The sequence below is a fragment of the Lygodium microphyllum genome, chromosome 7 (genome assembly GCF_053477565.2).
Source record: "Lygodium microphyllum isolate KBCC chromosome 7, Lygodium_microphyllum_v1.1.10, whole genome shotgun sequence".
Classification (NCBI taxonomy): Eukaryota; Viridiplantae; Streptophyta; class Polypodiopsida; order Schizaeales; family Lygodiaceae; genus Lygodium; species Lygodium microphyllum.
Genome location: NC_141141.1, coordinates 55,334,212 through 55,356,169, shown reverse-complemented (window position 1 = coordinate 55,356,169; position 21,958 = coordinate 55,334,212). Strand labels below are relative to the sequence as shown.

The window sequence follows — 21,958 nt, the reverse complement described above, 5'->3', positions numbered from 1 at the left end:
CTTGTGCTCTGTAACCATGCCATGCGCTTTATCTAATTCCATACAATAAATCAAAAGAGTAATCAAAACTCAAAGAGAGATGCACAACATATGCATCACCTGTGTTAATGTTTCTATGATATGCAGAAGCCAGAAACTCCAAAATACACACATCAATCAACAACTTTCTATGACGAAGCCTCACCTTCTTTGTAACATACACTCCACACGTACAGCTTCTTTTTTGTAGAGCACAAACACAAGAACTCGATTTCTGCAGACACCAATTGCATTATCCCATAAGATCCGATTTAAAAGCAAGTACTAAATTTCATAATATTAAACATATCATACACTCAGACCATGTCCACTCAACCAGAAATTTAAATATTTTTCCTTACACATTAACAAAAAAATTTCTGAACGTCTTGACTTTTGATCAAATGTGGACAAGTCAGAAAAGTCATTAACTTTTGATATTCTAAATGCACAACTTTAGAAATGCAATAGTGGAAGCCAAGAAACACTAACATGAATCTATGTACTAAGTTGTCACAGCAAGGACCTGGTAGACCACTAGGGCCATCCTCACCATGAAACATTGAGTGATGGTCTAGTAGGTTAATGTACATTTGATGGCATCCAAAGCCAAAGCAAATAAAATATTCAAGTAAACTTGAAACACAAAACGATGGACAATCCTTGTCCTCGACTAAACTCACATCTACATCTTTGGGAACCAAATAACTTGCGTCACTTATCTTCACTCTCAATACAAATCATAACCAAATGATATGGGGAGATGTTTGGTTATCCTTTAGGCCAGAATGTTTCAAAAATGTTGCCCACAATTAGTTGGTGGATAGAATTCATGGCAAATGACAATATTAGAGACTCCCTACTTGCCCATTAATGGAGGCTCAGAATACTTCAGTCCACCTTGGCTTACATACAGTTTTTCTTATTTTTTCTTGACACTGTTAATTTAGCTTAAATCACAAGATTACTCTCTTATGTTAACAAAAATGTTTGAAAGACCTCAATGTAAATGGGCACTCACTTTAGTCTTTGATGCATAGAAGCAGGAATCGTCCCTTGGGAGGAGTCAAAACACCAAAATGTACAAAGCCAGGCCCAAAACGCGTTTCTCAAGCCAAAACATTTCCCCTTTGTGGAAATGGCTGCCACATGGCGTTTCGAATTAGGAATTGTTTTGGACTGATGCATTTCCCCACGTAACCGAAACGTTTTTGGTTAATTGGCTTGTTTTTTGAAATGCGATAATGATTGTTACTTACATCTTTTTTTAAACGTTTCATCCAAACGTTTTCTTTTAATTTCTCACTTTCGCTATGGTTTGTTTTAATCATGTCGCCCAAACCTTTTTAATAATAAATGTTTTAATTTAAAGTTTCATTTTTAACTATTTGTTTTAATCCTGTCATCCATTTTTCAAACATTTTTTATAGGAAACGTTTTAATGTTTCATTTTTAAGCTTGAACGTTATTAATAATAAAATTTAAATGTTTAATAGTCAATGTTTCTGGTTTTTTTTTAGACCGGGCTGCATGGCATGACCCATCTCTAGAGGTATTCAAAGACATTGAGATCAGTTCACTTCTTTCATGAATCAGTCATGTTGTAATGCCTTGTTGGGAATAAAGGCCCTCCTGCCTTTTAATGTGCTCGGGTGTGAACACACCCTTAGCACTTGTACTTTCATATATATATATATATATATATATATATATATATATATATATATATATATATATATATATATATATATATATATATGTGTGTGTGTAACCTAAAGTGGTACACTCGTCATTGTACCTACACAAATCGTGCACACTCTCTACTCTGCTCTCTCTCACTCTCTGTCTCACTACTACTAACGAACACTGACTGTCTCGATCTTCGTGCCTCCCGGTCACTACAAACTAGTATCAGAGCACAGAGTGCACGCTTCCCGAGGTCAAAGGCAGCTTGCGTACAGCTACCGAGTGTATAAATCAACAGACGGGAGACGAGTAGTAGTCGTGCAAAACCACGCGACAATTCCAAGGCTGCACTCAAGTCAAAACGTCAGGCATAGGTCATGCGAGAAGGCGACAGTTGCTGTAGGTCCACGGGGATCACGAGGGAACTGCATGCGACCAGGACCAGACAGCGGGCAGTGGATGGGACAAGCTACGACGTGCTCGACAGGGCTTCAACGGGCACCAACGAGCGTGCAACCAAAGTCAAACGAGAAGCTGTCGACAAGGGGTCATGCGTCCTGCGTGACTAACGGGCCGAAGGACAGGTCGTGGCAGGTTACCAGACATCGTCACCTCATCTTTTTTGGGCCACAAATTCGTTTTTTTTTTCTTCCTCAAAATTCTCTTGGAATTTCCCCTTGGCTCAACAGGGGTTCGGGCGCGCAAGCACAGTGCGCAGATTTGTGTAGATTCAACCCCAGAAGCTTGGGGCTTTTCCCGAATTTGGGGACCTTAACACAGAACTGGACAATCTGTATCAAAAATTGCAAAACTAGTGCACATTTGCCTGGTAATTTGTGCACACCGGACTTGAGAAATTTGGGGATTTGTCCAGATTTGGTGCAAGCAAGACACAATTGTGATATCTATCTCAAAAATTGCAAGAATTTGTGACATTTTGCCTCCAACATTTGGGGCTTTTCATGTACATCCAAGAATTGGGCTAAAACTTACCCAATTTCTCGACATTGATGCACATTGGACCCTGTGCAATTTAGGGCCTTTGCTGTTTGGGTGAAATTTGTGCACCATTTGGTCATTTTATGTACATGCAAGCCTAATTCCATGCAATTAGAACATCTAGCACTTGGAAAATTTGGGGTGTTTTTGCCGAAATTGCTCTATTTTGGCAAAATTGGCGTATTCTATGCATGTCAAAGACAGTGGAAATATATGGTTGATGCTTTGAACGCAAAAATTTTGGGCCTTTTGACCGTGCATGTCAAATTCTATGCCCAAGGGTACATGTAGAACAAAAATTGCAACTAAAATTTGGAATTTCCCATGTAATGTGATGCATTTGCCCTTGGAACAACTGTAATCAGTTGTGGAATGTTGTAGCACATGGTTTGGTGTTCTGAAAATTTCCTTACAAATCTGAAATTTCTACTTCTACATGGTCATTTATTGCTAGTTGATACTTGTTTGTACCCTAGTCACTTGTGAGACAATTTGGGCCTGCATTTGCTGAATTTTTTTGTAACATTTCGGCTCAAAATCATGGCTAGCAGTAGTGGCAGCACTAATCTCATGCACATAAAGAAGCTTGAAGGAGCACATAACTTTGCAGTTTGGCAAAAACACTACTACAATATCTTGTTGCAAAAGAAGCAGGCAAAGCCAATTAAGACAAAAGGAACAAAACCCGCAGATATGGAACACGACGATTGGGATGATTTAAATGAGCTTGCACGCTCAACCATTCAGCTATCAATTTCTAATGCCTTGCTGTTTAATATTGAATGTTTGGATTGTACATATGCTATTTGGACTCGACTAGAAGAACTGTATACACAAAAGAGTGCCGCAAGCAAAGTGTATTGGCTGAAAAAGCTTATGGATTTGCGTATGAAAGAGGGTACAGCAATGTCTACTCACTTGAGTGAGTTTAACTCCATTTTCAGCTAGCTCGTTGCCTTGAAGTTCTTGATTGATGAAGAATTTAAGGCTACATTCTTGCTTTGCACTCTACCAGAGAGTTCGAATACATTCACGACTGCTATGAGCAATTCTAATGCGATACTTTTGTATGCTGATGTAGAGAGTGCTCTACTCATGGAAGAAACGAATCGACAGAACAATGCATCGAGTAAGTCTTCCAGTGCTTTGCATACTAGGGGCAGATCACAGCAGAAAGGCAAATCTGATTGCAAGGGACGTAGTAAATCACGTGGTAAGGATGTTGAATGCCATCATTTTGATCCAAAGGCAGAAAAATGTGTTTTTATTGGATACTCTTTAGAGTGGAAAGGGCATCGTTGTTATAACCTTGTCAGAGGTGAGTTCAGGGTGAGCAGGGATGTTATCTTTGATGAGATGGGAAGTTGGTATACACCTGCTGGTGATGTTTTGGATGATGATAATGATCAGGAAAACTATGTGCAAAAAGATAAACAAGAATCACAGAGTCTTAATGGACCAGAAACATCATCTGGTACTACACCTACAGTGAGCCCTTGGTCTGGGAGACTAAGGAGTAGCCCCACATCTTCAGGTGGATCTATAAGTGTTGCAGGGAAGGACAAAGGAAAGAAGAAAGTACTAGATGGTAATGATGCATCTACTAGTCATTTGGGATTGGATGGAGATTCTAGTGGTTTGAAAAGCTTGGATGATGAGCTTGGTATTCCTTCTCTCAGGACAGGTGTACAGAGAGCTCATGGTAATGTAAAGGCTTCATTGAGTGATCCGGTGGTATGCAGATCTAGCAAGGTTAGATACCCTTTTAAAAGATTTGGTTTTGAAGGTTATCCAGCTTACCATTATGCTTATATGGTGAAACTAGTTGAGAATGTTGAGCCCACTTGTTTTGAGGATTATGACAGTGACAGTGGGAATGACGTGCTCTTTGTCTCTTCACACTTTGGTGCACATCCTTTACTTGCAGATACAGATGATGACATGCATACTTGGATTCTTGATTCAAGTGCTTCCTTCCATGTCACCCCTCATCGTGAGTGGTTCTCTCACTATACAGGGGATCGACATGGTGTCATCCATCTTGGGGACAACAATACATGTGACGTTGCAGGTATTGGCAGTGTGCAGTTGCAGTTTCAGCATGGTTCTGTCTTCACACTTCAGCATGTATTGCATGTACCTCAGCTCAGGAAGAGCTTGATTAGCACGGGGCAGCTAGATGATGATGGATTTCATACCACCTTTGGTGATGGGGAGTGGAAAATCTATAAGGAATCTAGAGTGATTGCAAAAGGTTCTAAAAGTGATACCTAGAATAACTTTTGGACAGCAAAATCTGTAAGGAATCTAGAGTGATTGCGAAAGGAATCTAGAATAACTTTTGGACAGCAAAATGTGCCTGCTGTACAGCAGCGAATGCCTGTTGTAAATGAACCTGTAAATGCAGAAAACCATGCTAGAAATGATCAGCCAGCTATTGCCCATGATAATGAGCCACTACATATGCAAGAACAGCCAGGACAGCAAGCTGTTAATGCTGATTTGCAAGCTAAAATGCCGGGACAACATGCTGAAAATGGAAATTTGCACGAACAGTCAACAAACAATGATCATTGGGTTAAGAGATCGTCTAGGGCTACTAGAAAACCTGACAGATTTGTTCCTGGTGCAAACAATGTGACTGATTATGTCATGTTGATAGACTGTGGTGAACCATTTTGCTTCAAGGAAGCAATGGACAGACAGGACAGCAAGAGATGGTATAAAGCCATGCTGTCAGAGATGGAATCTCTTGAAAAAAATGGCACTTGGGACTTGGTGCGGTTGCCTAAAGGGATAAAACCCTTCCATGCAAATGGATTTACAAGATGAAGGTCACTTCTGGTTCCTCACCAAAGTACAAAGCAAGATTGGTTGCAAAGGGGTACAAGCAGGAGCATGGAATTGACTTTGATGAGATTTTCTCTCCTGTAGTCAAGATGACTATATTGAGAACCAATTTGGGCTTGGTTGCAGTTGAGGATATGGAGCTCATACAGATGGATGTAAAGACTGCATTTTTACATGGTGATATGCATGAAGACATATATATGCAGCAGCCTAAAGGGTTTGTTGAACAAGGGAAGGAAAACATGGTATGTAAACTCAAAAGGAGTTTGTATGGGCTGAAACAAGCACCAAGAGAATGGTATCATAAGTTTGATACATTCATGCAATCCCAAGGCTTTCATAGAAGTCACATGGATCACTGCTTGTACACTAAGAAGGCAGCACATGGCAACCTGATTATCTTGGTTTTGTATGTTGATGGCATGCTGATTGCTGGCAAGGATACTCATGCCTTGGATTCATTGAAGCAAAGTCTTCATGGCAGCTTGACATACATGATCTTAATGATGCAAATCACATTCTTGGCATGCGAATACTCAGAGATAGATCGAAAGGCTTACTCTATCTATCTCAGTAGGAGTATATCTCCAAAGTTTTGCAGCGTTTCAATATGGAGGGGGAAAAAACAATTGTGGTTCCATTGTCTCCATTTGTGAAACTTAGTGCAGAGGACAGTCCTACATCTGATTAAGAGAAGGCTGAAATGGCCAAGATACCATATGCTTCAGCTGTTGGCAGTTTGATGTATGCTATGGTTGCTACACGTCCTGACATTGCCTTTGCAGTGGGAGTGATTAGCACATACATGGCAACCCCTGGCAAGAAGCATTGGGATGCATTGAAAGGTATTATGAGATACCTCAAAGGCACAAAGGAGTTGTGAATGTGCTTTGGAAAGCAGAAGGCATCTGTCGTTGGCTTTACGGATGCAGATTATGCTGGTCATGCAGATTGCAGAAAGTCTACTTCTGGGTATGTATTTACCTTCACAGGAGGAGCAATCTCTTGGATCTCCACGCTACAAGTGTGTTGCATTGTCTACTACAGAGGCAGAGTATGTGGCTGCCACTAAGCATGCAAGGAGGCTTTATGGCTTTCACGTCTGGAGGGAGAGCTTGGCATCATAGAGTTACCTGTTCTCCATTGTGATAGTCAGAGTGCTATCATGCTAGCACAGAATTCTCCCTCATGCAAAGACAAAGCACATATAGGTGAACTACCACTTCATTAGAGATGTACTTGACAGCAAAAGCATTGAGCTTGTCAAAGTACATATAGATGATAACCCTGCAGACCTTCTCACCAAGGGTCTTCCAACAGAGCGGTTTGCTCATTGTCGACAGATGATGGGAGTTGGATAGATATATGTATTTCAGCTTTGTACCTACCTAAACTTAGCTGATTCTTTTCTTCTCTAAAGGCACATTGCCTTTAGGTGGGAGGTTGTTGGAAATAAAGGCCTCGTGCCTTTTAAATATAGTCGCGTGTGAACACACCCTTAGTACTTGTACTTACACATATATATCTATATAAAAACCTAAAGGTACACACTTGTTATTATACCTAAAAACGTGCTCACTCTCTACTCTGCTCCCTCTCTCTCGCTCTCATTGCGTATAGGACAGTCTTCCTCGATCTGCGTGTCTAATCGGCCCCTACACCCTGCACCAAGCTATGGCTCTTCGATACACTAGTCACATCCACACTACTTTATGGAGTACACATATGGCGGCCCAGTCTTGCCCACCATAGCAGATCAAGGCGCACTTATGACGGATGGAGGTCGATGGAGAAACCCCTAGTGTCCATGATATCCAGGATAATCAGATGTAAGGCCTCAGTGCCACATGAGATCATCAAAGCCGAGCCAGCAACTACACCGATTGTGATAGAGGCCCTCACCCCATCGATCGCATAAATACATAGCCTATGGGACTTACCCAAACACAGATATGCATGGTTGGCCCTTGAGTCCTCCACGCAGCTTGCCAAAAAGGCTGATACTTCATGTTGGTATGCATAGATGTCGACCTAGTTTGAGCTGCATGGCTTTAGCATGGACAAGTTACCCCCCTTCCAGTACTCCCTTGATGCACCGTCTCTTGATCTGAGTAGATTAGAGATTCGCAAGATCATCACGATGGATCTTACCCAATTGGATATCAGGCGGACATGGTTGATGCCAAGGTAGGAGCTAGGGACAAAGATGGCTTTCTACCGTGTGCATTTCCTTCATACTACAGATGATGGATTTATTGTTCACTCGAGATACATGGACACCCACCTTTCCCATGGTATCAGATGTACTATTGGCCAGTTGCGCACCTCCTCGCATCAACTAGAGATTGAGACTCACAGATATAGATCCATCCCATCAGAGCAGCGCATATGCCAGATATGCCAATTAGAGCCACAAACAAAGGAGCATTGTATTTGCCGCTGCCCAGCGTATTATGAGGTCCGTGGTCGTTTCCACTGTCTCTTTAGAGACGGATTTGGACCACTATCCGGAGTCATGGATTTTACCCATCAGCGATGCCTTGGTCTCTTTCTTCTTGAGATGCGACGGCTTCATGACATGCGCCTCAGGAATACAACTGCTCCAAAACATCGAGGCCCTTCACAGAGGCAACTCACAGACTTCTTTGCAAAGGAGACTCAAAAGAACAATGCAGTTACAGCCACAGTCCACACGAGAGCCTCTCTCACTGCCACAATCCACACACAGACAAGGAGTACTGATTGATCGAGCCATTCAGCTTAGCCGATCCAGACGTCCTAGGCCTCGACACAGACACCGACGACACCTTCACAGGCAGATACAAGGGATTATTGCTCGGGCTAGAGCTAGGTCCTCCATACCCACATGAGATTGTACCATTTGAAGCTCATTGTTACTAGATAGAGCTCTATGTTTTACACATAGTCATAGTTAGTTTCCTTTCTCATTTTGCTTTGTGCTACATACATATTTTGCCCAAACAGTTGTACCATCATACACATGATTGTAACTCATGGTCTCAGAGGTCATTTTGGCCCTTAGTAGACGTTAATATATCATTTCATTTCATTCATCTCTCTCTCTCTCTCTCTCTCTCTCTCTCTCTCTCTCTCTCTCTCTCTCTCTCTCTCTCTCTCTCTCTCTCTCTCTCTCTCTCTCTCTCTCTCTCTCTCTCTCTCTCTCTCTCTCTCTCTCTCTCTCTCTCTCTCTCTCTCTCTCTCTCTCTCTCGTAATGGATATTATATTTATAAAGTACTAAACAACAAAAGAGTTACAAAAGTCATGGCAAAGACACAAAGAAAATGGATATCTCACCGAGCCCACAAGTCCAGGTTTTCTTCCTATTTTTGATTTACGTAGAAGTATTGCAATTATGCATGGTTATTTCATGGAACTAGGATGCACTTACGCTTGTCAAATCCACCTAGCTAAATGCGATATAAATAAATTGGCTATTTGAAATTTACTTGAAGTAACTCACGATACGAAGTTGGTCATTTGTACTTCCGAATGGTCCAATTGTGCCAACAGCCCAAGTATCGAAGAAAGTGAAGCAAGATCTTCATATGCGACTATGCCGGTGTAGGGTATTTGGGCCGCACAAAAACCCAATCAAAAGGGCTTAGCAAGAAGCCAACCACTGCTCGCCAAACCGCTGACAAGAGTGACCAGATTTTCTTAGCGAGAGGGCAAGAAATAAATTGATGACGGGCCGATTCCACACTAATGGTGCAAAAGAAACAATTGTCGTGGGAGATTCGACGCTTGGAAAGGGGTGAAGCAAGAGGAAGACCACCAATCATCATCCTCCAAAGAAAGACCTTGCATTTGAACGGTGTCTTGTTCAACCAGCCCTCCATCACACTTAGCTTCCACCATGACTGAGATTTACGCAATCGCCATACTATATTAGCTTTAGTAGCCAGCCATTGATGATCTTTAATCAGAAGATGATACACCTGGTTAGGTGAGGCCTTTTCCAAATTCAGCCGGCCTGCAAGGTCCCAGTCCTGCCAAGGACGATCCAAAGAAAGGGCAAGAAAGGGTTGTCTACTCTGGAGAACCATCAAAAGCTGTCCCCATAAATCACGGTATCCACGAGGGATCTTGAAAAGCCTCCTGGCTGTACGAAACGATATGAACACATTGTGACTAGCAAGGATGGCATCTGCAACTGAAGTCAAGCCGAAGGGTGCCATGTGGTTAAATTTTGGTCTCAGCTCATGTTTGCCTTCCCAAGAAAGTAATCGCGAGGCTGCCAACAATTCCAGTTGAAAAGAGTTAGTAGCTAAGCGGTCCTCCGAAGGATGCCACTGAGCCTTCTGGAGAACCAATTTCCAAGAACATACCAGATGAGCAAGCAGGGATGATGAAGGACTAGAAAACCGAGAGTCTGCATTAAGAACATGCCAGCAGGAGCTCCGAATGTGGGTATTACCATGCAAAAACCCGTGATCCTCAAGAAAATAACGGGCTATAAAGACCCACGGGTGATGGTCCAAGCACATGGCACGAAAAAGAAACCAACGGAGTACCAGCATATGAGTTTCGGCATCTAAAATAGCCCCACCACCCATGCGTTTGGGGGTACATGCATGCGACCAAGAAATCCATGTAATGCCTGCATGCAAGGAATCCTTTTTCCATAACATGAAACGAATGTACTAAGTAAGAGCATTCAATGTAGTAGTACTCCAAGGTAACAACGGCAAGAAATATGTGAGCATTGGCAACAAAATTGTCTGAGCCACTTTGAGGCAAACAAGGGCCACGCCTGTGACTTCCAATACACAAACTTAGCTGCCCGTTTCTGCGAAGTCCACTCTAGTAGTTGCTTTGGCCGAACATCAACACCCAAAGGGTACCCAAGATACCTAACAATGGAACCACGAGGAACAACCATTCCCTGCCAGTCCAATGACTACAAATCTAACTCCGTGCAACTGAGAATGGCTGATTTCAAAGCATTGATATGAAGACCAGAAGCCTGACCAAAGAGAGTCCAAACATCTAATGCTTTGCGAAGATTATCCTTGTCCGCACGCAAAATCATAAAGCTGTCATCAGCCAATGATTGACTAATAAAGTGATGTCCAAAAGGAAGAGACAATCCAGCCAACTGATTAGAAGCTGCCATATGGGATAACATCGAAAGAACCGGATGAGTCGCAATGGCAAAAAAGAGAGGACTCAAAGGGCAACCCTGTCTCATAGAGCGTGCAAGGACAAATGGCTAGGTAACACCACCATTCAGCATAACTCTCAAAGAAGCCGCAGCACTAATGGTGTAGATCAAACGAGACATCCGAGTACCAAAGCCCATAGTAGACATAAGTTCTGCAAAGAAAGACCAATCTAAATAATCAAAAGCCTTTTCCAGGTCCAATTGGATCAATACCACCTCCTGATTAGATTGCCTTGCATAGTCAATAGCCATTTGCACATTTAAGACATTATGCAGAATGTTTCGACCCTTCATGAAACCATATTGAAGAGGATGCACAATGGCAGGAAGATGCTTATGGAGCCGATTCGCCATCACTTTGAAAAAGATTTTATACATAGAACCCATCAAAGAAATTGGATGCCAATGTTTCAACATAGACGGCGAAGGAACTTTTGGAAGCAGTTTGGTAAGTCCTTTCCATGAGGAGGGCATGAACCCCGTTTCCCACACCTGCTGAAACATAGCAGTCATAGGTTTCACCAGTCGAGTAGCAAAAACCTCAAAGAATTCATTGGTGAGACCATCCCAACCGGGACTTTTATCCTTGGGCAAGTGTAACAAAACATCCATAACCTCCTCCTCACAAATATCAGTCTCCAATGTAGTTTGCATGTCATGCGGAACCTGATTGTGGACCAAATCATAGAAAACAGAGCGGGCATGAGTAATTTGGTCAGAAGGTGAAGCAGTAGAACCAAGAAGGTCTAGAAAATAATTCCTGCACATATTCACAATAGTCCAAGGATCAATGACCATTTGACCGTCTGCATCCTGGAGTCTAGTCATATTCTCTCGAGCAGGGGATGCATGGAGAGCTCGAAAGAACTTATGAGTCTAACAAGCACTATCCTGCAAATTCTCAGTCAAATTTTTGCAATTTGGCCTACTGATAAGATTTTAACTGAAACTCTTTAATAAGATCAGCCAAACGCATAGCCAATGGCAGCAGAAATACATCATCTGGAGTCTCCACCAATAAACGAACCAAAGCCAGTAATTCCTCCGCTACTTGTCGACGCCGCCGACAAAGAGAGGCATGATGGATCCCATGCTGCCGAACAACCCGCTGCACATTAGAGAGCAAGCGTTCAAAAGAAGCATTGCCCTCAGAGCAGAAGTCCAATAGAAATCTATCAATCAATTGCTGCATATAATCCTGAAAGATTGAACGCTTCAAATAAGACGAGTTGAAACGCAAAGGGAGTCTATCCAAAAATTGCTTAAAAGGTGCAATGGGTTGTGCAAGCATCTCAAGCTGTAGAGGAAAATAGTCCGACAAAGCGTATTGCTGCAACACTTTCATTTCGAGCATCTCAGGAAGAAAAGCATCATCTTGCATGATGTACATGCGGTCCTACCGCGACCATGTAGTTGTATACTGCGCAGAATGAAAAGTAAACCATGTAGAAGAAGTGTGTAGCCATGACCAGAGATCTTGCTTAAGTACCGCAAGAGCAAACGCATTCCACACACGGCTTTCCGGAGCGTCCATCAATGCTCTGATGTGGACTGTGAAGAATCAACACACACATTAAAATCCCCCATCAAAAAACCCGTCTGCCAAGTGACAAGGAGGTCAACAAAGAATTCCAAAGATCCCGGCGGAATAGTGGGTCATTTGGAGCATAGAGCCCAAGTAACCATAAGATCTCTCCTTCAAATAAAACTTCAATCACCACAAAACGACCATATACATCATTTTTAATAAGAACAGGCTGATATTTCTCATGTACAATTATAAGCACACCCGAATAATGCATGGCATGTGTCCGTGGATAAAACAAGCGAAACCCATGGCAATCCACAACTTTTCCTGCTTCACCGTGACTCTTGTGCTCAACAGCGCACAAGACATCCCACTGATTCTCATGCAATAAGCTCCACATGGCATGTTGCTTATTGCGAGAACAAATGCCTCGCACATTCCACGTAGCTATCTTCATGTGTATTCAAAAAAGAAAATCTGGAACGAGACAAAGCTTGCCTCGATTTAACCTTTTCTATGAAAATGTCAAGGACTCCCTCATCCAGAAAATCAGCTAACACGGCAAAAGAGTTACGACGAGCAAATTCAGAGGTAGACGGTGTATCCACTGTCTTGGGAATGGAACGGGGATAACGACGATCCCATGGGGTAATTACGTTACCTCTAGCATCAAAAGCCAACTTAGCAGGTGACCCCTTCGGACCATCCGTATATACTTTCCTTGTGGGCTGAGGGTGAGGAACAGAAGAGACCATAGCATGAGCAGTGTGCTCTGAAGACAACATGTCTTTCCTGCGCATATAAGTATGCAAGGAATCTTGTGAAGCATTAGGCACAGTATCCGCCATACCAGCATCAAACCTTTTACCTTTCGTGGCACGTACATCTACCCAATCATTGTCACGAGAATCCAAACCGGAAACATGTTGTTTGCCTTTATCCAAAACTTTGGGTGGCTGGGTCGCATCCTGTGACGGAGCATCAAGCACCATATCTTCCATGGGAGGCAAAACATGCTCAGCATCTGAAGCCGGTTGTTTCACTGGACATTCGGCCATAAAATGCCCCAATTTTCCACACGAGAAACAATGCCCCACAAAGTTACCCCATTTCAAACGAAAGTGCAAAGGATGCATGCCAGAGCAATTAAGACGTAACCAAGCAGGCCTTTTCCGAGCAGTGTCCCATCACATACACAAACGGTTATGATTCGTGGCCCGTAGGCTCGGAGGAACCAAAACAGTGTCCACAACGGCCATGGCATCCTTTAACAGTAGTGGCCAGTAGACAGCCGGACAGCTTTCCACTTCAACCCACACCGAGCATTCGCATTGAAGCAAACGCTAAAAATCTGCCATTGGCCCTGGCAAAACATGAACCAAACGGCGATCAAAAAACAATGGCAGTTTAGTCAGCACATTGGCACGATGCTGCTCGGATTTCAACACACTCCCCTTGTAGTAGACTTTGGACCCACTGGCGAATATAGGAAAGCACTGGGATCCTACCAGTGAAGAAGAGTATAACCGCACGTTCATAAAACACTAAGAATGAGCGCAACACATTTTTAGAATCCACCGTGGCTTCCAGAACATCTTCAGTTTCAGAGCCAAAAAACGCTTCGTGATTATGTTGAACATAATCACAAAGCAGAGTGTTGGCAAACTCCAACAAACGCTCCCAATCAACATCCTGAGAATCCACAGAATCAGAAGCAACTTGAGCATAAGAACATTCCTGATGATCAATTTTGTCTTCCGAAGTATGCTTGGTGCGTTTGCCCACAGGCTGGAAGTCAGGACCAAGTGGCATCTCCTCTGAGCCAGGAACCATATCCTCTAGTTCCTCTGTTTCTGAATCCTGATCCAGGGCTGCCACTGTTTGGTCGATAAAGGCCAAATCCAGACCAGCCATATTGTATCACCACTTTAACCCGAGATCTGAAGCTATTTACAGGGTGCTCTCTCTCTCTCTCTCTCTGCAAGTCGTTGTACCTTAGGTCCTCTCCACAAATCTATATTCTGCACAACTATTTGTACAAACTTTAACACAATCTGTCTCCTTTGGGATTAGAGCAGGCTGTCACAGACAGATCCTTGAAGTCAGACACAGGGCAGTGTGCTAGAGGAATGTCAGGATGCAGATCAGGTCGATGATGATACCCGGGGGTGCTGGGACAGAGTGCACGCAGGGCGGAAAAAGGACGTCTGGAAGGCAAGGGCAAGATTCGACGGGTCGGGCAGGAAAGACGGCTCTCTCACGCTCTCTCTCTCTCACGTTCCTTCTGTACACAAGGCCAGGTTGTCGGGCAGGGAAGACAACTCTCTCTCGCTCGCGTTCCTTCTGTACGCAGGGCCAAGTCGAACCTACGCGGCACTAAGGGAAGGACTCAGACTACGCACAGGGCAAGGAGGTGCACCCGCAGAACAGGGCTAATCTGATCCGCCATCGCCATCGCTTCGTTCTCTCTCTCTCTCTCTCCCCACCCCTCCCTCCCTCCCTCCCTCTCCCCCTCCCTTCCTCCCTCCCTCCCTCCCTCCCTCCCTCCCTGTCAAAGGACTGTCAAAGGACTCTCCCTCTCCCTCTCCCTCTCCCTCTCCCTCCCTCCCTACCATGCTCATGTATAGACTACAAGAACTGGAGGTCCTGCCCGAAATGCGTTGGGGGATACCAACACTATACGAATCGGCCGAGTCTGAATACCATGGGGATTGTCAAAGAAGATAACCAGCACCATTGGAGTTAAACAGGGATGCCCACTCTCACCTACTTTATTTGATCTCTACATTGATGAGATATCAGAGTACCTGGATAGATTGGGAGGGGAGGGATCTAGCCTAGGAGGGATACTGATACCCATCTTACTATATGCGGACGACATAGTTCTCATCTCGAGCACGCCCGAAGGGTGGATGACATAGATCTCATCTCAAGCACGCCCGAAGGGCTACAAAATCAAGTGCCAAAGGAGGGGGAGAGCCATATGTGTCTTCAGCATTGACAGTCACAAAATGCTGTTGTCACAAAGGAGGGGGAGGGCTGCCCTATGTTCTTCCAAATCTGAACTATCTTTGTGATGACTGAGCTGAAATGTAGCTCCAGACCGAGCTCAAGAGAGCTCACTAAAGTGCGGGAGTAAAGGACAAAGGGCAGGGAGGAGGGGAACAAGAGTACATACCATTCGAAGCTTGAGCTATAGCTGCCATCCCTAGCCATCCCTCAAGTTATTTCAACATTTTTCAACTATTTGAGCCATCTGAGGTATGCTCAAAATTAAGGCCTGGGACTTAAATTCCAACAACTGAAATTGAGGAATTTCAAAGAGATTCAAAAGACTAGCCAACCAATATCAAATTTGGGGCTGAATTTGTCTATCTAGGAGCAAGGTAAAGGCCAATCCCCAAGGAAACCAAGGGGCAAATTGGTTTGGATGCTTGCTGGTCAATTTTGACAGCAAGATACACTTGGATTAGCAGAGATCAAAGGATCTTAGTTGTATTCCATCCATTTGCAATACAAGTTATAGAAATACCGAAAGAGGTGTCAATTTTAAAGCCAACAAGGTGTCCAATGTCCAAGATTAAAGTGGTAAAGTGTGTGTTTTCAGTTTTGTGAATTTATTAATTGCTGTAATTAAGTGCTTAATCAGGTTATTTACCACCCTATCCAAAGAGGAATGCTCATTACATCCAGAAACCTTATAAATATGCACTTCAGCTTTGCCCCATGCCATCCAAGGCTAGAGTATCCAAATCAACCATCAAGCTAAGCATCCACCTCTCTCTCTCTCTCTCAGCATCATGATTGCTCATTATTACAGAGGCAGATTGGCACGGTGACTCAATCAGAGGTAGCTTGCAGAGTCTTGGTGGATTCCATAGACTGAAGGGGAGATACCCTACACTCTTCATCGTTTTAAACTTAGTTTTTTTCCAACTTTTTCAGTTTCCATACTTCTCATTCCAATATACCATGTAAACTTACACATAAATTTTATCTCTTCTTATCTGATGAGAGATGATGATACCAGTTGTATTGGTTATGGTCTCATAGGCCACTCTAGCCTTTTAGAGACGTTAAGAGCACACTCTCTCTCTCTCTCTCTCTCTCTCTCTCTCTCTCTCTCTCTCTCTCTCTCTCTCTTTTTTCCGTAAAAGGTAATTGTATTAATTACGAAAAAAATACAAGATTACTGGATTACAAGATACATGATGACACAAAGCCGTCATGTGAAGAGGTTATCTCTTTCTCTCTCTCTCTCTTTTTTCTGATTACAAGATACACGAGGGCCCTAGGGCCAACGTGTGGGGAAGCCGCGTAGTAATGCACTGAAAAGGTTACACCAATCATGGCAACAACCCAGAGGCAATTGCCATATGCCACGGATGCAAATCCTCCCGAGGGAGCAAGTCGGAGTGTCGGATGATATCTAGCTGCCAATGCAAGAGCCCTTTAAGCCTGGCAATATGTCGCGGTACATTAGAGGCCGAATCAAAGAGAAAAGCATTGCGCGTGGTCCAAATGTGCCAGCATCCCCAATATCTGAAAAAGTGAAATAAGATCTTCTCATGCAACTGTGGCGGTGCGGGATACTTCGGGCGCACAAAAACCCAGTCGAAAGGAGTTAGCGAGGACCCCACCACCGCGCGCCAAATGTGCGACAAGAGTGACCAGATATTCTTGGCGAGCGGGCAAGAGAGAAAATGATGTCGAGCCGATTCTGCCAGTGTAGTACAGAAGAAACAATTGCCATTCGAGATGCGACGCTTGGCAAGAGCCGAGGCCAGAGGAAGACCACCAATCATGACCCGCCAAAGAAAAACCTTGCATTTGAAAGGTGTCTTATTTAGCCAGCCCTCCATCAGCGTTTTCTGCCACCATGACAGCGATTTCCGCAGTCCCCAAACAGTATTAGCTTTCTCTCCCAGCCATTGGTGATCTTGAACAAGAAGATGATATACCTGGTTAGTAGAGGCCTTTTCCAGACTCAGGCGGCCTGCAAGGTCCCAATCCTGCCAAGGGCGATCCACAGCCAAGGCAGGAAAGGGTTGCCTACCCCGAAGCTCCGACGATAGCTGCTCCCATAAATCACGGTATCCACGCGGGATCTTGAAGAGTCGCCGAGCAGTCCGAAACGACACAAGGACATTGCGAGTGGCAAGGGTAGCATCCGCAACCGACGTCACACCTAAACGGGCCATGCGATTAAATCTTGGTCTGAGTTGATGTTTATCTTCCCATGAAAGGAGTCTGGATACTACCAACAATTCCAGCTGAAAGGAGTTAGTCTGCAAGCGGTCCCCTACTGGGTGCCAACGGGCCTTTTGGAGCACCACTTTCCAAGAGCCGACCAAGTGCAGTAACAAAGAGGAAGAGGGACTGGAAACACGAGAGTCAGCATTAAGGACATGCCACCAGGAGGCCCGAAGCCGTGTGTTGCCATGGCGGAGCCCGCTGTCCTCAAGAAAATAACGGGCTATGATGGTCCATGGGTGATGATCCACACACATGGCACGAAAAAGGGACCAACGGAGAGCTAACATATGAGTGTGCGCATCCAAAATAGCTCCTCCACCCATGCGCTTAGGGGTACATGCGTGTGACCATGAAATCCAGGAAATGCCGGCCTGCAGTGAATCCTTCTTCCACAGCATGAAACGGATGGGATGAGTGAGGGCCTTCAAAGTAGTAGGCGTCCATGGCAACAAAGGCAGGAAATACGTTAGCATTGGAAGCATGATTGTCTGGGCCACTTTGAGGCGGACATGGAATGGCCACGCTTGCGACTTCCAATACATAAACTTCGCTGCCAGTTTTTGTGAAATCCACTCCAGCAGGTCTTTTGGCCGTACATTCACCCCCAATGGGTATCCAAGATGCCTGACAATGGAGCCACGGGAAACCACCTGGCCTTGCCAGCCTAAGGACTGTAAATCAGGCTCCGTACAACTGAGAATGGCTGACTTAAGGGCACTGATGCGAAGCCCAGAGGCCTGACCAAAGAGTGTCCAAACATCTAATGCCCTTCGAATGTTGTCCCTGTCTGCCTGCAAAATCATAAAGGTGTCATCCGCCAAGGATTGGCTAACGAAGTGCTGACCCAACGGAAGAGACAGCCCGGCCAGCTGAGCAGAGGCTGCCATGGAGGATAACATTGAAAGGACCGGGTGAGTCGCCAGGGCAAAGAAGAGAGGGCTCAAAGGACAACCCTGTCTGACCGAGCGTGCAAGGACAAAGGGCTCTGTAACTCCACCATTAAGCATAACTCTGGAGGAAGCCTCAGCACTAATGGTGTAGATCAATCGGGACATTCGGGTACCAAAGCCCATAGCCGACATGAGGTCTGCAATGAAAGACCAGTCCACATAATCAAACGCCTTTTCCAAGTCCAATTGGATCAATACCACTTCCTGACCGGAGTGCCGCGCATAGTCAATAGCCATTTGCACATTTAAGATATTATGCAGAATGTTGCGGCCCTTAATGAAACCATATTGGAGAGGATGCACAATAGCTGGAAGGTGCTTGTGAAGCCGATTCCCCAGCACTTTGGAGTAGATTTTATACATGGAGCCCATCAAAGAGATTGGTCTCCAGTGTCGCAACTTTGACGGCGAAGGGACCTTTGGAATTAGTTTGATAAGGCCTTCTTTCCATGAGGAGGGCATGACCCCCGTTTCCCACACCTGCTGAAACATGGCCACCAATGGCTTCACCAACTGCGTGGCCGAGGTCTGAAAGAATTCATTAGTGAGACCATCCCAGCCAGGACTTTTATCATTCGGCAGGTGCAACAAAACGTCCATAACCTCTTCCTCGCAAATATCCGTCTCCAAAGCGGCTTGCATATCAACTGGAACCTGCTGGTGGACCAGATGATAGAAGACCGAGCGGGCATGCGTAACCTGGCTAGAAGGCGAGGAAGAGGAACCAAGAAGTTCCATAAAATAGTTTCTGCACATGGTGACAATGGTCTGCGGATCCGTGACCAAGCGACCTTCCGAATCCTAGAGTCTGGTCATATTTTCGCGAGCCGGAGACGCATGCAAGGCGCGAAAGAACTTATGAGACTGGCAGGCGCTATCTTGCAATGTGTCCGTCAAGTTGTGCAGCTTGGCCTGTTGATAAGATTTCAACTGAAACACTTGAATAAGATGGGCCAATCGCCTCTCCAGAGACAGCAGAAAATCATCATCAGGGGAATCCAGGAGCAAGGAACGGACCAAAGCCAGTAAGTCTTCTGCTGCATGTCGACGTCGGCGGCAAAGCGAGGCATGATGGATCCCATACTGGCGAGCAACCCGCTGCACATTAGAGAGCAGCCGTGCAAATGAAGGCAAGCCCTCAGAGGCGAAGTCCAATAAGAACCTCTCAATCAGCTGCTGCATATAGCCCTGGAAAATTGAATGCTTCAAATAAGAGGAGTTGAAACGTAAAGGGAGCCTATCCAGGAATTGCACAAAAGGTGCAATAGAGTGTGCCCGCATCTCAAGCTGGAGGGGGAAATGGTCCGACAACGCATATTGCCGCAAGACCTTCATTTCCAGCATCTCGGGAAGAAAATCATCCCCCTACATGATATACATTCTGTCCAGTCGCAACCATGTAGTTGGATATTGTGCAGAATGAAAAGTAAATCCTGAAAAAGAAGGGTGAAGCCACGACCAAAGATCTTGCTTGAGTACATGCAAAGCAAAGGAACTCCACACCCGGCTTTCCGGCGTATCCATTACCGAATGCCCTGAAGTGGATTGAGAAGAGTCAACACACATATTGAAATCTCCCATCAAAAACCCCCTTCGGCCGAGTGACATGGAGCCCTGCAAAGTGGACCAAAGATCCCGTCGGGATGCGGGATCATTCGGAGCATAGAGGCCCAACAGCCATAAAATCTCTCCTTCAAATAAGACTTCGATCACCAGCAAGCGGCCCTGCACATCATTTTTAACAAGGACAGGCTGATATTTCTCATGGACAATCATCAGCACGCCCGAATAGTGCGTAGCATGGGTCCCTGCATAAAACAGACGGAATCCATGACAATCCATCACTTTTCCTGCTTCACCGTGACTTTTGTGCTCAACTGCACACAATACATCCCACTGGTTCTCATGCAAGACGGTCCACATGGCATGTTGCTTATGGCGAGAGCAAATGCCTCGCACATTCCACGTGGCTATCTTCATGTATCCTCAAAGAAGGAAGTCAGGAACGAGGCGCCTGCTGCCTCAATTTCACCTTTTCCGCTAGAGCATCCAGGACACCCTCATCCAGAAAATCAGCCAATATTGCAAAAGAATTCTGGCGACCTGCTTTGGAGGTAGAAGGGAAATCCACTGCCTTGGGAGAGGGACGGGGATAACGCCGATCCCAGGGTGTAATAACATTTCCTTTGGCATCGAATTCCAGCTTGGCAGGTGGGCCTTTGGGGCCATCGGTATAGGCTCTCCTTGGAGACTGATTACGGGGGGCAGACGGGGCCGTAGGACGCGCAGCCTGCTGTGAAGTGGCCATTTCTTTCCGGCGCGTATACGTGCGCACGGAATCCTGGGGCGCGGTAGGCCCAGGATCCGCCAGGCCTGCATCCAACTTTTTCCCTTTTTTGGGACGTGCCTCAATCCAGTCAGTGCGACGGGAATCCACACTCAGGACCTGTTGTTTGCCTTTATCCATGACATGAGGAGACTGAAGGGCTTCCTGGGGCGTGGCATCAAGCACCATGTCGTCCTTGGGCAGCACAAGCTGCGCATCCTCCGAAGACGATTGCTTTTCAGGGCATTCGGCCATGAAATGCCCCAATTTACCACATGAAAAGCAGTGGCCCGCAAAATTGCCCCATTTTAAGCGAAAATACAAAGGATGCATGCCCGAACAATTGAGGCGAAGCCACGCGGGCCTTTTCCTGGCCGTGTCCCATAGCATGCATAAACGGTTGCGGTTCATCGCCCTGAGGCTTGGGGGAACCAGCACTGTTCCCACAACTGCCATCGCATCCTTCAACATGGGCCAATAGACCGCCAGACAATTTTCCACCTCCACCCACACCGGACATTCGCGTTGAAGCAGACGCTGGAAGTCGGCCATGGGGCGCCATGGCACAACATGGACCAGGCGGCGATCAAAGAATAGCGGAAACTTGGACAGGAGCTCAACGCGATGCGTTTCCGATTTCAGCAGGACCTCATAAAAGCCGCGAGGTCCAAGGAAGATCTCCTCAACAGACTCCCCTTGCAATAGATGGTGCAACCACTGGCGAATATGCGAAAGCACTGGGATCCTGCCAGTGAAGAAAAGTATAACTGCACGATCATAAAACGCCGAGAAGGATCGCAAGACTGACTTGGGGTCCACCGTGGCGTCCAGCACATCATCCGTTCCCGCAACAGAAAAAGATTCGGTATTATGCTGGACATAATCGCCGAGCAGAGTATTGGCGAAGTCCAGCAAATGCTCCCAGTCAATTTCCTGCGAATCCACAGGATCAGAGGCCACTTGCGCATAGGAGCGTTCCGGAGGACTCATTGGCTCATCAGGCGTATGCTTGGAGCGTTTGCCGACAGGCGGCAGTTCAGAACTCGGTGGCAACTCCTCCGTGCATGGCACCATATCTTCCGGCTCCTCTGCATCAGAATCAGGGCCAAGGGCTGCCACCGTCCGGTCAAGAAAATCCAAGTCCAGGCCAGCCATACTG

The 21,958-nt window shown here is 45.4% G+C and overlaps 2 protein-coding genes across 4 annotated transcripts in view; one reads left to right on the top strand and one right to left on the bottom strand.

Annotated features, from left to right (window-relative positions):
- STRS1 (DEA(D/H)-box RNA helicase family protein) overlaps positions 1-21,958 on the bottom strand; it is a 105,146-nt gene that overhangs the window by 4,918 nt on the left and 78,270 nt on the right. For all 3 annotated transcript variants that reach the window (XM_087681383.1, XM_087681381.1, XM_087681382.1), the window contains exon 9: positions 185-253. In XM_087681383.1, the coding sequence (XP_087537509.1) occupies positions 185-253 (69 nt within the window). The remainder of the gene's footprint in view (positions 1-184; positions 254-21,958) is intronic.
- On the top strand, positions 7,760-8,423 carry LOC148033467 (uncharacterized). Its single transcript, XM_087682241.1, has 2 exons — positions 7,760-8,222; positions 8,263-8,423. Exons 1-2 carry the CDS (start codon positions 7,760-7,762, stop codon positions 8,421-8,423), a joined length of 624 nt encoding a protein of 207 aa, XP_087538367.1.

Bases quoted from the DNA above. Each gene is read 5' to 3' on its own strand.
- LOC148033467 (XM_087682241.1), top strand. From the start codon at position 7,760: ATGGCTTTCTACCGTGTGCATTTCCTTCATACTACAGATGATGGATTT. The intron at 8,223-8,262 runs ATGCAGTTACAG...AGCCTCTCTCAC, and splicing joins AAAGGAGACTCAAAAGAACA to TGCCACAATCCACACACAGA.